Source organism: Amia ocellicauda, chromosome 7 (genome assembly GCF_036373705.1).
Source record: "Amia ocellicauda isolate fAmiCal2 chromosome 7, fAmiCal2.hap1, whole genome shotgun sequence".
NCBI classification, from domain to species: domain Eukaryota; kingdom Metazoa; phylum Chordata; class Actinopteri; order Amiiformes; family Amiidae; genus Amia; species Amia ocellicauda.
The window spans coordinates 32,391,561-32,410,488 of NC_089856.1; the positions used below are offsets into that span (position 1 = coordinate 32,391,561).

The 18,928-nt window shown below is 36.0% G+C and overlaps 1 protein-coding gene across 2 annotated transcripts in view; it reads left to right on the plus strand.

Moving 5' to 3' along the window:
- dis3l2 (DIS3 like 3'-5' exoribonuclease 2) overlaps window positions 1-18,928 on the plus strand; it is a 111,803-nt gene that overhangs the window by 56,423 nt on the left and 36,452 nt on the right. For both annotated transcript variants that reach the window (XM_066709231.1, XM_066709230.1), the window contains exons 12-13: window positions 2,030-2,137; window positions 6,143-6,376. In XM_066709231.1, the coding sequence (XP_066565328.1) occupies window positions 2,030-2,137; window positions 6,143-6,376 (342 nt within the window). The remainder of the gene's footprint in view (window positions 1-2,029; window positions 2,138-6,142; window positions 6,377-18,928) is intronic.

The following is an 18,928-nucleotide window of genomic DNA, read 5'->3' on the forward strand; positions in this document are numbered from 1 at the left end:
TTAAATTAAAATACAATTCTTTTTTTTTTTGCTAAGATAAAGTAACAAACCATTTAATGTTAGTTTTAACAATATTTTATTTGTAATAAGGGAAGTAGAGAAGGGTCTCTTATCTTCCCCACTGCTGCATGTCTGCCGCCTGCCTTTAAATGCCACTGCATTAGCACATCAGACCAAACTTAATGATATGTATATATTAAATAAGTCTTTTAGACTATACATTTTATTTCTCACTATGATTGCATATTTTTTCGCAACTGAAGCATTGAAAATAAAAATACAATTATTATATGTTTTTGGTAATATAAAATAACAAGCCTTTTAGTGTTAGTTTTAACAATATTTTATTTATAATATGGGCAGTAGGGAAGTGTGCTCTTATCTGTGCCACTGAAGCGAAGGCTGTTTGTCTGCCCCCTTGTCTCAGAAACAAACGCAGCCACAGTGCATGCCGGAACGTGAGCCGGTTGGGCATTTACACTGCCATGATCAAATGCTACCGATGCATTTGATCTGGATCTGTACCATCTCCCTGAGAGGTGCATTTGATCCGTTCGCTGAGTGTTTACACTGCCATTTCTGATCCTGATCAAATGCTACCGACGCATTTGATCCGGATCAGAAATGGCAGTTTAAATGCGCCTAATGTCCTGTTCTGTTTTTAATTTATTTTTAATTTTTTAAATTTGAATTGTATTTTATTTGTCCTCCTAACCACATCTGAATCTACACCCGACAGAAAACACTGGAGAATCTAGTAATTTCTACCCTTTCTACCACCCCAAACACCAAGGTGATTAGATTAATATAACAATTATTTATAAGACTGGTTCTTATGTGAGTACCATAGTGCAGGAAATTAATTGTTTAGAAATATATTGGTAATCAGGCAGGTTGGAAATGCCTTACAGAAAAACTCAATCCTCCCATCGCCACCCACTTGCCTTCCAGCCTATCGCCTGGCCTGTATCGCTGCAGTTGGGAGCAGCCTTCTGTCAGTCCTTTGTGCTCTTGTACTAGCTAATGATTGAGTTAATCTGTGGCGCTAGGGGGATATCGTTGGCCTTTGACACTTTCTCATTATCGTCTGTTCTCTTCACCAGCGGAAACCAAAACGTGAATCTCCTGAAAAATGGGCAGCAGTTCAGATAGGGAGTCATAAGAAAAGAGAGAGAGAAAAGACCCGCTCAGATAAAAGGACTATTGCGTCACCCTGGAATGTAATGACGACTGGAATACTTTTAAATCACTGTCCTTCAGTGCCCCAAAAAGACCAGAAATAAAAGGAAAACAAAAAAGCTTGCTTGCTTTTCCTATCTATACTTTTGGAGAGTGTTTGTACTGATACTTTTGTGATTGAGAGAGTGTAGCCTATTTGACATTTTCCCTTCTCTCATGCAGTAAATGTAGTTAAACAATTAATTCTGCATAAGTGAAAAATTTAATACAATACAATATCATTTAACACTTGTACATTCAGTCTTTTCACTTCAGTATTTTTTAAAAAATTTTGTCAGTTTAAATTTAACCAATAATATTGGTTTATCTTACAAAACGTCTAGACCTCCTGCTTAAATATACCAATGTGAACTGTGTATGACCTAGTGCTAAGAAGCATTGGTCTACAGAGTACATTTGAAGTCTTTTTAACTTGACTTTCCTATTTTAAATTGCAGTTGGTTCTGTTTAATTTGTTAGGGTCCCCCCAATTGCTAAATTTCAGTGTGCCAGGACTAAAATTAAACCTCTTCCCTGGGATTCTTTCAGAAAAGGTTTTCCACACGTTCTTGGCCCAATAATCTTAACAACTGAATAAGCAAAGTATTCTAATACCTCAAGCTTTAATTTCATACATTTCATTATTTCAAATCAAATGTGATCACTTCAGATAATCAGGACATTTTGGGAATCTGCTTTAGTACATTTCAACTTTGCCCTTCCTCAGTTATAATAATTTTTGCCAGGATCTCTGAAGTGAGGTAATGTTGCTGTTGGCCATCTGATGTGTGCATTGTGTGTGTGTGCGCAGGTGATTCCCATGCTGCCACGCCTACTATGCGAGGAGCTGTGCAGTTTGAACCCCATGACCGACAGACTCACCTTCTCGGTCATCTGGAAACTCACCCCTCAGGGAAAGGTATGTACCGCCACTGTTTCTAAAGTATTGGACACACACACGCTACTTCAGGGTCATTCCTCTAGAATGTATGTAGACAGTATTAATTACCCCCCCTTTTCTGAATTTATTTATCAGAGAAAATAAAACGACTGGAAAACTATAACTTGTTCTTTGGTTCAACACAATACGTGACATTTTGTTTTCTACAGTAGTTCTGTCAGATTTTTCACTTTGTTTTGTGTTTTTAAACCTACGTAGGGTTTCAGTGTAGAATCTAACATGAATTGAATGTATTTTAAATCTTGCAGGGAGATTGAGGTGTTTAATTATACAAGTGGGCATTTTGTGTATACTTAATTTGCCTGGAAGTCACAGTGATGGCGTTTGTGGAGATGGTGCAATTAAGGACTGTAGCGGTTGCGTGAGCTGACATCCGCATTATATCTCATGGCAGCACAGATGCTCTGTCCAGAAGTATGTCACAGGTGGAGCTTATAGGAGAGGCAGCTGAGGAGCTTTTCTTTGAGGGAAGTGAGCAGGGTTACATTTCATTTTTACTGGCATCTTTCATAAGATCAGATATTACAAAGCAAATGGAATGCGGTGGACAAGAGGTGTGCATGATTCACATTACAAGGAAATACTAAAGTGAAGCAATCCTGGAAATTCAAAATCTCTGTATCCAGTAACAGCATTCTAGAAGTTTAATATGGAATGACTGGGAATGGCATGACAAGAAAAAAAAAAACTCCTTTAGATTTCTGATCACATCTGTAGTTGAAAGGTTCATGTTTTGCAGGTGGACTGAGAAATGCTCTTGAGATACAGAAATTAAAATGAACTGTAGTCTTTATAGTACAATTCAATATTTTTTTTTCCTCTATTTTGTTGAGAAGCAGTGCTTGACATCTGATTAAGTTAGCAGCATCATTTTGTTTGACTTTTTTTATTTTTTAGGAAAGTCTTAAAAATGATTTTGTGGGGTCAGAGGCCAGAACTTTGAACCCTGTATTTCTCCACTAAAACTTGTGTAGAATCGGGAATAAAGCCAAAGTCTTTAGTGTGTGTGATTAGCCTAGAAACCATATACACATACATAACTACATTTATTTACAAAAATTGATTTTGAAAACATTTTGCATTCTTGTTTATCTTATGGAATTTGATATTCAATGTCTTGAGCAATCAACTGGTAAGAGAATACTTTTTCCTCTTATCTAATTGTCTGATGTCTTACATGCACAATTATTAAACCTTAAAAGTAAGTTGTCCATCAGCTGTTATCCTGTTTTTCTGAATTGATATTGAACCAAGCTCATATAATTCAGTGGAATTCCTCAAATTGAGCTTCCAATATCCTGCCTTGATGGTGAAGGGCTAAGGACCCTTTTGAAGTATCCCTTAGTTACAATGCCATCCTACATTTTATTATTTTAGCCCATGGCAAATTGTGAGGGGAGCCTCTCCAATACAAATTGTCTAAAAGGGAAAATTATTATTGGTATGTCAATCCCAACTAACTAAAAGAAAATTTGATCATCAATCTTCAGTTTAAACATGCCATACTCACCGTGATTAAATGCTTCTCTTTTGGCATCTGAGCTTATCATCCTGCAGACAGGCCCCACGTTGTAGTGGCAGTGATTGGTTTAGGCTGCGGGTCGTGACTCCTTCCTGGGCTCCTGATGAGCTCTTGTGCGTCACCACCTATCTTTGTTTGTTTTCACCCATTAAGATGACAGTGCTGGGGACCCAAGATTGACTCTCAAGGTCATATGTAGACAATCTGAGACTATCCCACCCCCTCCCTTTCCTTCACAGACCTGCTTCCGCTTTGCCCTCTATTTTCCTTTTATTCTCTATAATCAACAGTGACATTTATTTTGTGGACAAGTTTAATCCCCTGACAGATGTCATTATGTCTTTCTGTATTATGACATAGCTTCTATGCTTCCTTATTCTGTTTGTAACATTTCCTTTGTCCTGGATTAAGCCCTTTAAAACAAAACAATAACATTGAATTGCGATTCATGAAATAGTACATCAGCTTAGTTCAGATCACGTTTTCTTTTTTATATATATATGCCGTGCTTTATGATAATAACATGAACTCTAAATATACTGTAGGAGAGAAAAAAAAATAGTTCTAGTAGATGTGAGAGTTGTATTTGTGGTTTGTTGTTCACTGTTCACACCTTGACCATTGTTCAGCCCTGCATATTCCTTGATCATAAAGGTAATGCTGCTTAGTTGGCAGCTGGATCTTAACCTTTGGTTTTTACCATGATTGCCAGATCAAGCAGGGTTTCAATCCAGTGACCATGCAGGCCAATCCATCAAACTGACATTATTCTGACTCTGAGACTGGCTGTAGTCGCCAGAGGTTTGGGTAATGTCCATGCTTTTTCTGCGTGGCTCTCTTTGACTCCTGCAAAAACTCTAGAAAAATATTCTCTTTCCTTGGCTCCTCCTTGGCCTTGTCTCAAGCATTATTGTTCCAGGTTGTGTTCTGCTTCCTTTTTATTTTTAAATTATTTTAAAAAATGTATATTTATACACTCCAATTTGGATTTAAAGTATCAAAGAACTGGATTAGGTGTATTACGAATGAAGAGCAAAGCAGGCACTTCTGTTTCTTAGGGGTGTCGGTACATCAGTGCAGTCTATGGAGGACTAAAAGGCTATCGCCAAGTAGCACACTATAGAAGACTGCAGTTGAAAGTATAATTCCTTATCAGTTTTCGGTTAGTTTGCCATTGAGTAGAGAGAGATTTTTCAGGATAGAAGATGGACCTGTGTGCTTATCCTCTAAGATTTTAAGAACAATCTTATCATTACCACACTAAAATAAAACTAAAAAAATAAACAGTTGGTTGAATTTTTTTAATTTTTTGTTGTACTGAAATCTCCATTTTAAAATTAAAGAGGATTATGGACACCAAATGATTTTAGAACCAAAAAAAAAAAAAAACTCTTGAAGGAAACTAATAAAATGTACCACTTAAATCAGATTTACTCAATGTTAAGTACTTGGCTATCTGTCCGAAAGGTTTTCCAACAGTGTAACTCTGAGATGATGTATCCGGTAGAGTTTGGCAAAAGGAATGTGATCTAGGTCTTTATTTTTACTAATTTAGTAATGCTTCAATCCCAACTGAATTGAGAGATTAGAATAAGAAAGTTCATCTATTCACCTAGATACCCAGCTTGGATTGTTCTGTTCTAAAACTGTTAAGTCCTTCATATAATTAGCTCTTCAAATAGTCCGATAAGACATCTTTGATATTAAAGGTGTTTGCTTTCCAGACCCACTAATACAGCTTATATGTAAAAGTGCCTGACTTTCCCATGATCAATGATGTTTTTGCCCATCAAGTTGAATTAATGTGGAATAAATTATCTGATGACGTGTTAGATGTTGCTGCCAACATATGCAATACTGTAGGTGTGCATAAAAGGATACATTACACACCACCCCTGTAATCCAGATGCGCAAACACAAGAACAGTAATATTATATGCTTTGTCTCTGAGCTTTTCATGTCTAAAATCATTTCCTTGATCTTGTTTTAAAATATTAAGGAATAATAGGCTAACACTGCCATTAACATCCTGTTCCTAAAACCCCTGGGAAAGTCTTGTTCATTTCTGATTCCATTGGTTTAGTATTGCACCGAAACCTTTTTTTAACCTTGTTTTAGAAGTGGATCATATGCTTCACATGTTAGCATCTCTCTCCAATGTTATCCTCTGTAAAATGTTGTTATGCCTCAAGATAAACGTGGGATTCTAAATTTATTTTATTTGAATTGCTTACCTTTAAACTTACAGTACGAAAATGTGAAATAGCTTTTTAAAAATACATTACTGTTTGCGAAAAACCTGAAACGGACAGATTTTGATACCAAGATGTCTTTTTCTATATGAGCTTAAGGCTTAATATTTATAAGATGGCCAGTACATTATTATATAGTTGCTGCTGTAACTTTTTTTTTTTAATTATTATTCTGTATCTGTTCCCCAGATCCTGGATGAGTGGTTTGGTCGTTCGGTGATCCGTTCCTGTGTGAAGCTGAGCTACGACCATGCTCAAAGTATGATAGCCGCTCCGGAGAAGTTGCTGTCAGAGGCGGAGCTGCCCCCCTTCTCCCCAGAGCACTCTTTGGCTGAGATCCACCAGGCCGTGCTCAACCTGCATCGCATTGCCAGGAGCCTGCGCAGCCAACGCTTTGAGGGTGGAGCTCTGCGACTAGACCAGGTCAGTCCCAGGAGTAGTACTCACGTGTCCCAGTAAAGCACTTAATTATATATAGTTTTCCATTGGGTGTAGGATTGTACGGACACTCGGGTATATTAGATGGACAGAATATACACTGCACCTCAATGTGAAGGAAATTCAGCTATGATTTCACAACATGTAGGGGTAGGAACAAAGGAGGAATTATCTATTGGTTACATTTTGTAAGTCGCCCTGAACAAGGGCATCTGCTAAGAAATAATAATAATAATAATTCTAAACCAAAATTAATGTTAGTAATCTAATTAGGGTTATATATAACTAGGGTTAGGGTCGCCAGTAACTAAATCTCTTGATTTTGTCAAGGTTTTGGTTGTTTTTCTACTGACATGACTGATTCGGGTATAGATTTGTAAGGTTCTAGGTGGAAATTTGGATGACGGCTAGGGTTGGAGTTCAGCCTGTTGTTCGACCATAAAATGGAACAGGCAATGTAGTATCACGGTTCATAAAATATATTAGATAATACTGAAAATATGTGTGCTTTCTCTCTGAGGAAAAAGTTAAAAACATTTTCTTCTAAATTAGCTGATTTTAATAGCTAATTATGAGAACGTAGCTGTGAATGTACCTACCCCCCGTCCACACACGCATGCACGCACACACACGCACACACACACACACTCCTGCTCTCTTGTCTTTCAGAGGAAGTTGAAGGGGCTTGCCTCTATTGAAATGTATCCATGCATGTTGCTGTTGATAGCATGGATCTGTTCTGTAAAATGTGTTTTAATTGAATTGTTTAAAAGGCCCCTCAGCATTACAGCTGCCTCCAGACAGTTCTGTCTTAGCCAGGCGTGTTGCTTCGTAGGAGTTTTCTTTGTCGTGTCTTATCTGGGACTGAGGTATATCTCTCTGGAGGCAGCTTTAACTGCTTAAAGTAACACAGAATGTGTGCTTATCATGTATTTTCAGTACATATATATCAAGTTAATACATTAAACATTCCATGACAAAGTTGAAAGTATATTACAATAGAAGGCATAATATCAGTTTTTTTTTTTAGACTGAAGTATATTGTATGTTAGTTTCCCACTCTAGAACTTTTACATAACAAATTTCAAAATTAATTCTGCATAGATTAGTTTTCACATACAAACACAATTTGGAGTAGATTTAAAGTAAAAAAATCAGCAGGTATTAATATTAACATGAACCATAATTACTACATGCAGGCAATTGACTATACCTAAAAGTATCAGAAGAAAGCATTCCCTGTAGCAGAGCTTTGCTCTTATTGTTTGTATAAATAAACTCCTGTTTAGACTGTGATTTCAGCCTGAAAAATCCTGGCAGGCAGAGTAACATATTGCGTATATAAGACAAACAAATCACTTTGTTGAAAACTGGTGCTTTACAAAGTGTTTAGAAATCTCGGTGCCCTTCTGAAGTTAAATGCTATTGCTAAGGTAGTTGAAAAAGGCTTTTTATTCAGCCTTTGTATGACGCACTCTTGAGGAAGGCAATCGTGAGTTAGAGAGCGAGCAATTAGCAAGTGCAATTAACCTTTACAAGGCCACAGATCTCAGATGAGATGGAATGAATGATGTTGACCTGATATTATAAATCCGGTGCATCGCTCAAAGCTTTCATATAACATCAATTGGGTAAAATCACCACAAGGACATGGCCTTAAACTGCTTCTAGAACACAAATTTAAAAGTTGTGCTTGAGAAGTTATTGTTCAAAACGGAAGTTAAAGACAAAGCTTTCTTATCCCCTTTTACAATTTACACTGGGAGCGCTCAGAAACAAAGGGTACTGATGTTTCATAGTGTGGAAGAGATTCTGTCCACGAACAGAAATGCCATGTAAACTCTTGGTTTGAACATATACTTATTAAGTGTTTGAACTGGCACAAAAGTAATGTTTTTTTAATTGACAGTAGCAACACATCTATACCAGAGCTTTCCAGTTAGGAAATGAAAATAAAAAAATAAGTAAAAGGGTACAGTTTTGTCTTTTGGCCATGCTGTTATCCACCAGCTTTGTCTTTGAAAGAAGTCAGGCTGCGTTAATGACCTCCCCATGCTGCTGATGTCAGCGATGCTCCGAAATTGTCTTGCTGACATCGAAACACGCAAACGGTGACACGCATCTCGGAGTCGATAACAGAACTCGGGGAGCTAGGGATGTTACTTTTGTCCTTCAAGTTATTTCATCAATGGCCATTGTTGGCCCTTACAGACACAAGTTATAGGATTTTAATTTATTTTCCTACTGAAATGAAATTCCAGAATGTTAGCAACTCGCAATACAATAGGCTGAGCAAAAACAGCTTGTTCTTGTAACATAATCATGTCTTAGCATTGGCATTAAATACATTAAAACATAATTATGAGAAACAATGAAGAGAAGACACAGTGCAACATATTTTTAGGACATCTGCCCACACACAAAACAAAGACTTTATGTTGAGGACAGGACATAATATTTATTAGAGTATGGAGAAAATGCAGTTACTACAATTAGACATTACCTTAATGGTGAGTTCTATACACATTTTGATAGTTCTGTTGCTTTTTGAGCTGTTTGTTGCTGCGGGTATTGAGTTGTATTCAGGAATTACTAAGGTGATTCATTGCATTGCATCACAGTTAGGTCAAGTTCACAGACATCATTATGATGTCCAACGGATATGATGCTGCAGCTCACACTGCCAAAGCTTGTTCAATACTGAACAAGTGATGCCATTTTAAAGTGTCTGATTTGAGATGTCTGGAGTTGTGTCATTCTAAGGATTTACAACCCCAATTCTGAAAAAGTTGGGACAGTATGGAAAATGCTAATAAGAACAAAGAGGAGTGATTTGTAAATGTACTTTGACTTGTATTTAAAAAAAAACCTGCAGTCCTGACCCATCTCCAATTGAGAATGTGTGGCGCATTATGAAGTGCAAAATAAGGCAACGAAGGCCCCGTACAGTTCCACAGCTGAAGAAATGCATAATGGACGAATGGGGGAAAATTCTGCTTGCTAAACTTAACCAACTGTTGTCTTCAGTGCCCAAACGCTTAATAAGTGTTAAGAGAAAAGGTGATGTTACACAGTGGTAAACTGTCGACTGTCCCAACTTTATTGGAGTGTGTTGCAATCATCAGATTTGAAATGAGTGTATATTTTCAAAAATAAATTAAATTCACAAAGTAAAACATCAAATAATGTGTTAATAATGTGTTTTCAATATAGTACAGGGTGAATTGAATTTTCAGATTACTTTTTTTTGTATTTTCCATGCTGTCCCAACTTTTTCGTTATTGGGGTTGTATATCATTACTGTTGTTTATCTCTCCCCACAGTGTATGTACACGTCACCATTTAGGCACAGGATCACTTTAGCAGCTACAGGAGAAACAGAAGGATCAAGCTTCAACCTAAAGCTTCTGTTGATGTGTATCGATCAGTTGGAATTTCAGATTAATATTAGACCTTTATCCACATTGACACAGTAAGCTGAATGAGATCACTCAATTATCATCTCTCTCAGCTCACCTGACGTCTCTGCTCTGTCTAGAACAAATTCCAAGGGTTATCTAAAACGTGCAGAGGAACAGGAATAAGATGATGAATCAGAATGATCATGCACTGTGTGACAACATTATGTGAGATCCAAAGTTCATCTGTCGCAAGCTAACCAGGCCACGTTTTAGTATGTTTATGAAAATATAATAATTTATTGATTTTACTTGATTATCTATGAATTGTTAGGATACATTAGTTACAGGAAATTATTTTCAAATAAGTGAACATTTTATTCTTATCATCGATGGATTGTAAGATATGTAAATAAATAGTGTAAACACAACATTGAAATATGTATTTTTGACTTGAAGTAAATCCTAGCTCCGGAAGCTGTAACAGTGTCCCAGTGCAGCTGACTTGTCATTCACACAGCAAATGCACTTTAATTTAGGTACCTAGGGTATATGCCATATATATGACAGCTCAGTTCAATCTCCTTTATACTGCAGGGAGGAGGAAACTAAATTGCATGTCTGAGGGAAACCTTTGCTTTTTGATGGTGAATGGAGCAATAGGTGATTTTAAATGACAATGGTGGTTTTTTTTTTAATTATAATTTTTTTTTAAATATAATTTTCTTGGCATCAGTGAATCATATTTTTATTGTGCATTGATTGCTGAAATGCTCAATGAGCTCACTGGTTGTGATGTAAGTGGGCAACAGGAGATGCTGGATAAAGCACGTAGTTTTAAAATTGAAAGGCACTTATCTCTTCTGTAGTGTTAAATCAAGATTTCACTTTTATCGGTAACTCGAGAGTGTGTTTGTTTTCAAGCCAATTACTATGAAATCATTGTTGGCCTGTTGCCACATTATAGCCCAAAACACATGGACTGCACGTATAGAACTTTACTTTGTAACTTTGAGTATCTTTTTTTTTTGTACCTTTTACAGGTACTAGGGTGACCGTAGATTGTTTTTTTGTTTTTTTTCAGGCGTTTTATTGCAATGCACATCACAGAATCATTCTGAATCTGTACAAAGGTGAAAGTGATTTTGACTTTGTCCTTTCTGTAGTCTTCTAGTCAGCAGAAATCTCAAGCTGAAAAACATGCATCACTCAAGCATGACTATCATAGATTTTACTGAACCCTGCTACATACACTATCGATGTGAACAAATTAGAGGTTGAAAGAGCAATTTCATGTGTGGTTCATCTTGCTTGGAGAAATGCATATGTATTCCTGTTTCAGATTTTCTCTCTTGATGGGTGGCTATCTAACTGGCAATTTGCCCGTTCTCTTGAAAGTTTATTCTTTGATTACCATTTTTTCCCCCATTGTTGTTTGTTTTTATTTCACTCCCCCAGGTGCTTGTGATTATGGGCACAATTGTGCATTGATTGCCCCCTCTGGATTGTGTTTTGTTTGTGAAATGACAATCAGATTTGAAAGGTTTTGTTCAAACACATTACACAAAACTTGTTTGTGGTAATCTTCTGAATTATCATATAATTTATGCGATACATCACAGTTAAGAATACATACTCTAAATATTATGTAGGTATTAGGCAAAATAATTGTTATCCCTATATGAACTGAAAATGAAAAAAAAGAAAATGAAAATTTGAGCATTTGGCAGTGCCAGCCTACATTTGAATTAGGGATACAGATTAAAGTAGTGGTTAAGGTCATAAGGTTACATTTTATTTATTATGAGTGTGTTTCTGATGTAAATGTATTACACTGTGCTCTTCTTATAGGTTTGCAACTTGTTTGTTCATGTAATATGAAGTGGCATGAGCCATGATGTCAGGGATTATCCTGACATCACCGAGTATAATTGACATCAATGATTAACTGTTTGTGTAACATTATTTGTATATCTAGGTGTGTGTGTCTGTGTCTGTCTGTGCTTTTGCTTTATTGATGGTGAAGCTATTTCAGTGATTACAGTATGGTTTATGCCACTCTGCCAGAATTGTAGTTTAATTTCACATGAACAATAGTAGATTATACTTTTAAAATTAAATGTAATTGCATCAGAGAGCAGATGGAAAGGTATAGCCCTGTTATTCCACTCTTTGGGGAGAATCGTTTTCAAAATGCAATTATCTGGCTGTTGTACTGTGGTTTCCTGATTATTGACAAATTAAATTAGGCTTATTGTGCTTATTTTCTGCTGTATCCATAACTCACTAATGAACTGGTGAAAACACTGCTCAAAATGTTCACCACTCGAAATGGCTTGAAATATTGTTGGTCTGAAATTTGCTTTCATTTTGATATAGAAGCTCTAAGAGAGCTGTGGCTACTGGGGGGAAAAGACTTGGGGGGTTCAGAGCTGGATATTATATTTTGATATTTTTTTTAATGTTATTTATACAACTAAAACAAAAGTTTAAGAAAAAATTAAAGGATTAAGGATGTCGCAACATTTACACAACACAACAAATCACAAAGACAGAAGCAAACCTGTTATCAATGATCAGAATTTAAACAAAGAATCCTGTTGGTTTTTTTTTTTAGCTTGATGTTTGAAACTGATTATTAAAACCCTAACTCCTCAATCTAAAATAATCCCCATTAATGACAAGTCACTTTTTATCAACATTAAGCCTATCATTAATTTCCAAATGGGGTTTAATTATATGCAGTTGCAGTGATGTATTATGCAATTGCAGCAGAGATTAGGTTTTCCAATAAATTGTGTCTGTATTTATTGCATACCCGTGTGTGTCCTAAAAGAGCATTGTCCATTCCTTTGCAGCATTGTTTGTTCCTCTGTTTGCAATTACTTAACATTGATGTTCATAGCCTGCCATTATGTGTTTGAATTCGAATAGACAAAAGGGTAAAGTTGGACTTCAAAGTATGAAGCTTGTTCTCTAAACCAAATGCAGCAATTGAATCTCATTTTATAGTGCTGGGGATTAAACAAAAAAGAAAATATTAGAGCCCTTAATTAATTAGGATTAAATAAATAAATGGGAAATTTCATTAAACAAAGTAATGTGTTTTTATTTTGTGTGTGTATGGGGGTAAATTAAAGCAGGGGTACAGTTCTTTTTTATTTCACTAGTTAATCTGCTTTGTTGTTCCTCAGAGTCTTGTTGATGAAGCAATGTATTCTTTGATATTCAAATCCATGTCTTCCCACATTTTTACATCAGTTTCCTGTGTTTGTTGTAACTTGTCTTTTTATGCGTACTTGTGGATTATTGGCTAATGTAGCCAATGTATGATATATAATATAATGTATGTCTACAGGGAAAAAAGTTGAAAGCTGCTGTGTGTTAATTTACAGCTAATTATATTATTTACATTAATTTATACATTTTTGAAATTTTGTTAGAAGAAAACCAAAACCAATCCATCCTATTGTTTTTTTTATTTATTTAAAGTACAAAAATGTATTATGGTTTTGGATGGAGAAAAAAATGTGCAGATTTCAATATCTACTTCAATGCTTTCTCAGTGTTAAGTGATATATCATGATAAACAGTTGTTCTTCAAAAATGTAAACTGCTCTGAAGTTTTACGCATATGTGTGCATTTGTCTGTATAGCATCACCATGGTAAAGACCTTTTTATTGACAATGTGCATGTTTATAACCCTTCAGATATCAGAACCGTGGTCATACATGTTTAGCTGAGTGTAGAGACCCATGCTTCAGTGCCAGCTCCTTTTTTTCACTCTTATCCAAATGTTTTGCTCTTAGTGGCTTAGTGTCTGTTCTTAGCATATGCATGTAGCCTCCTTTTACGACTTGCTTGGCTTTGTCACGTAAAAACATAATTGGTGTTAATGTTTGATAGTTAAATAATAGCTAATTACGTACTCTAAAGGTATATTGATAGTATTGACAACATTTATATTTTCATGTCTTTAAAATACTGCAATACTCATAGGTAACGTGAAAAAAAAAAAAGTATGTTGTTTACTTCTACTAGGCTGGCCATTATGTTTTCCTACATATACATGGAAAGTAATGTTTAGGCTTGTCAGATTACTTTAATATCAGCATTTTTGTTTATTAGTCAGTTAATATTTAAGAAAGATATACAGTTCCAGCCCTAGTCAAGCTGTGGTCTAAGTATATGAAATAGCCTGTTTTCTATTACTTTTTCAGTGCAGGCCTTCATTCTGTTCCTTTTGTTGTGTAATTTTTACCAATGGAAGTTGTAAGTGAAAGTTGTAGGTGTTTGTCATATCCTGCTCCCCTGCCCCCCTTTTTCAACCACAGATTGGCATAATTGTAAACTTTTCACAACATGTTAGGCTCTTGACACTTGGAGAGATCTTTACACCGGTTTCAAGGAATAATGCTTTAAATTAAATGCATGGAAATTGATACTGAGCTAAGGTATCTGTAATTTCAGGTGACTTGTTGCATTTTGTCAATCGGCGTAACCCAGCATCTGAATTATTAATGCCAGTACTAGTACAGCAGAACAAACTAGCTTGACGGAATCCATTCCAGGTACGTGTACCCAGGCTCCCAGATGGAGAATTCCTTAGCAGCGCTTGTCAGTTGTAATTGCAGTATTCTCCATTGTCTGTGATGAACTAGCATTTGGTTGTGTAAATGTATTCAGATCACAATGTAAGAGAAAAGCCTCGTCAGCCCTCATCCCCTATGGTCAAATTGTACTTTTGGAGTCTGGTCACATGCTGAAGGGCCACCCGAGTGCAGAAATGGGGACAGGAATTGTTCTGAAGTTGCAGTGCGTGTTCCAAAGGCTACCCTGTATATATATCCTCCAATTATAAGATAATAATCCATCCCAGGCCTCTTTTGGAAAACACAGAGAAAGCCAGCCATGCCAGAACTCAGCCTTAAACACATAGTTCCCATTTATATTTATCTGCGCCAAAGCTTAAGACTCCCCCTGAATTCATTGTGTATGCAGCTGACGTAGGAGGCCAGATAAAAATACTCTTATGTGGCCTTTTACCGAGTTCTCAATCTGACTACAACCCTTTTGAGTAGCCAATTAATTAATTTGCTTTTGTGAATAATTATACTTTGACTAATGAATCACCACATTAATGATAAATTACCCTAAGCAAGAATGGCACCAAAACATTGATTTTGGGGTATTTATATGCTTATGTAAAATGCTGACATGATGTTGCCTTCCAATGTTTAAGTAACGGTTTCTTCGAGAGCACATCAGATTAGTAAAACCGTGCAGTTCCTCATCACAATCGAGCAGGCTAGCTGAATTACTTACAAATGGGAAGCCCTCCAGGGGCCATGTGGCTTCTTTTAGGCTTTCAGCAACTCAATAAACATGGTGTGAGTTTTTCTATTAAAACAAAGGCAGTGAACTGTCCAAACCATGTAATGCTACAAGAAACTAAACCATAAAAAACATACAATTTAATCCCTAAGAACATAAATGTTGAAATGTCGTATTTGATTGTGTATGTGTGAATTTTAATCTCATAAAGGACATGTAGCAAATTGGGTAGACCTTAAAACTGTGTGTATATCATTGCAAGTCAAAACACTCTGAAACTTTGAGCTTTAATGACCCTCCTCTATGTATGATAAAGTGTGTCATACATAGTTGCTTGATTTTGAATGTAACAAACATTGATTTCTGAACTTGGAGTGGTCTCTTAATTTTTTCCACAGCTGTTTGTGACCTTTGGCTGGCCTCAATTTCATACTAAAGTAATATAGGCTTTCAGCAGTAGAAACAAAGTAAAAGAGCAGGCAGAATTAAATTCACAGAAAACCCCAACTTTGTCTAAAGATCTACAAACAAGTTTTGTTTTGCTTTTATTGATCATCAAAGGCTTGAAACCTCTAGACATTATAGCTGGCAAAATAAATAAGGCTTCATATATGCAATGTACAATATAAACCATGTTTGGAATATAGTATCTGGATTTATAATTGTACTATAATTTAGTAGTAGTAGTTGCAGTACCGGTAGCAGTAGTAATAGTGGTGCTGGTAGTAGTAGGACTGTTAAAGAACCTGGTGCAAGGAGTCCCTTGCCAAACTGGTTAGCAACTTCTACAGCAAACCCACCTACCGTTTTATTTCTTCTTTCTTTTTTATTACAATATAATTTTAGTTTTAAACATAAAAGTAAGCAAAGCTTTAGGGGAACCACACCACAAAATTATATATAGATAGTTATTAAAAAATAATAAAAATTAAGAAATAACATGTGAACATGTGCGGAAATTTCCAGTGTTTCAGATCAGATTGCACTGTGGATCAATGCTTTGTTGTAATTGGCATCTCTAAAGGAACCTTCAGTTTACACCCCCAAAACCACTCCTTTTCACAAAGATGGTTTTCTTGACCAAGAAACCATAAAACTGTAGATTTGTGTGTGTGTGTGTCTGTACATATATAGAGAATTTGTTTCCAAAATGGGCAGATTTGCATAGGGTTCCTCAGACCCTCAGATTAATGACAACTTCATCCGTTTTGTGATTCACAGTATGTTTGTGTGATCTGAAGAACCTTGTCAAACATTTCATGATACGTCACCTCAATTCTCAGCGTGATCTGTCAGTAGGAGTGTATGCCTTTATTATGAAGCGTGGCATGCAATAGGCCATGTTTGACTGTGATAAAGGATCCAGTAACTGTAGCTTTGCCAGCATTACAAGGCTGTAGGTTTAATTTTAATTTTAGTTTGAAAATTTGCATCAAGTGCATGAGTCATACCTTTTTTTTCTCTTTAGAAACCTGAAGTAATTTTAAGCTATTGACATTTGAATAATTTAGCAATTAATAATTTTAAAGTAGGTCAATGATTCAGACGATTTCTACAAAAACTGATGTTTCAGATTGGGGGTGGGAGAAACCATTTTTTAAATAGGTTATGTTGCACAAAACCAAGGATTTTGACAGAGCTAAGACCTGATTGCATTCCAGACATTCTAGTGAGGATAAAAGCCCTTATGCTGAGGTCTATTCACCATCATAACCCTGATTTACTGTTTTTTGTAAATCATTCACACACATCATAAAAATGATAATGAAATATAAAAATGGAATTTTCCAGCCATTGCTAGCATAGATGCATTACGTTATTCAAGGACTAAACTTTAACCTCATTAAACTTTCAATCTGTTTTTGGATGGACATTTTTAAAATGGCAAGTTGACATTGTACTTTCATTGACTAGCTTGAGAGGGCCATATTTTTTATTTTGGGAAATCTTATATGATATGTACAGAAGCTTTTGAAAATGTAACTAATTTTACTTGCTGCACTCTTGACAGTTTTTATATACATGTTCAGGTTTCAGCTACAGTTGCCTTTTCTAGAAAGTTCTAATTTATTTTCTTGTTTCATTCCAGATTTTTTTTTTTTTTTTTTTTTTTTTTTTTTTTTTTTTAAGTGTTTTGAGCTGAGGGAGATGGAGGGTATGCAGGCTGTTTTGATTTAATTTGTTTTTTGGGGGGGACTTGTAACAGATTCATTGGGGCTGCAAAGAAAGTAGGAACGTTTAGTCCTTTTAAAAGAAAGAGAAGAAAAGAAAAAAAACTTTAAATTAATGATCGATGAGGTGGCTTTCTAAGACTTCAAAGTAAAGCAAGCAACTCAAGAGTACCATTTTCTGCTTGGCTTTTTTATTTTCCTCTCAGTTCTTCAGTTGCTTGAAGTGGCACGTGATCTGACCTAGCCGTCAAATTGAGCCATTCTGGAGACTACCCCTGCTGGTGCCACGAAAAAAGCACAAACAATGCCACTTTCAGAAAGTTAAGAGCAGCTTTGAATAGCCATTTTTGTCTAATTTTCTATGGTTTTTGGCACCCTGTTTTATTGGTCGTAGCTCCCTGGTCGATGGGTTCCCAGTAACTCTTACAGACCAAAGACGACTGCAGGCTTCGGATAATGGAGCTGTGACTTTTCGGATCGTGCTGTGCATTTCTATGGCTAATCATATCAGGGGTCACCCTCTCCAGCTTTAGCTTCTACCGTTGGCATTTGTTTTTGTTCCTTGGCTGAGTGATGTAGCGCATTGTGATGTATTCATGCAACAGCTAATTTAATCACTCCGCTTAACACCCTTCACTGCGCTAGATTCCGCACGGATTTGACTGTGGAAAACGTCAGAGCTAAAGTTTCTCGTAATGTTGGGTGGCCTCCCTTGTCACTGCACAATAGCTGACTGTGGCTTCATAGGAGCTGAGGAAGACATTTCATAATCATAACAATACAATTTATGTTTTACATTAAAATCTGCAAGAAGGTCTTGTTTTATTTGTATTTGTATTTCTTTGTGATATTCTGATTAAACTTGAGACTTAGACACATCCTAATGTCTGTTCAACTACATTGATTGTACAATATTTTATTGGATATTTAATAATGATTGTGTGAGCACCTCTTCATAATTTCTGTTTCCGTTTTAAAGTTTGAATTAACTAATTGAAAGGAAGGACTAGATATCTAACCTTTAGCCTTAATGCAAGAGAAAGTGCCAGGCTAATCAAAAATTAACAGCTCCTCTTATGTTACTTTCTCCAGGTGTTTGTTAGGGTAGAATTAGTTTTGTTTTTAATATATTTCACCTTTAGAGCTCTTTGAACATCTTGGTGTCAGTTTCAGTTGTTTTTGTTGTGCGTTTAATTTCTAGAATTTCTTGCTCGTTGGCTGTTTAAGTTGGTCGTAGAATATTGATTTATTTGTTCTGTCATTTGCGGCTTTGTTTTTTTCAATAAATAAATACCTTACCCTTACAAAGTTCCACAGATAAAGTTTTATGGCATGCTCATCAAGTGAAACTGGATATTATTTTTCCCTGCAACCAGTATTTTGCTCTTTAGTTAATTGATACAGAATAAATGCAGTAAAAACTGTTTCCAGAGGTAGGTTTTATGTCAGGCACTACATTTCCCGTCTATTTAAATATTTTCAGCAGTTACTCACAAAGTATTGTTGGTAATTCAAGCTGGCAGATATTTGCATTGGCTGTGTTTGTGATTGTTGTAGGTTGTGAAAATGATTGTCATTCTGGTGACGTGTTGTGAAATTAATTTTTAGCCTTTTTTGTGGAGAAATTCTGGGA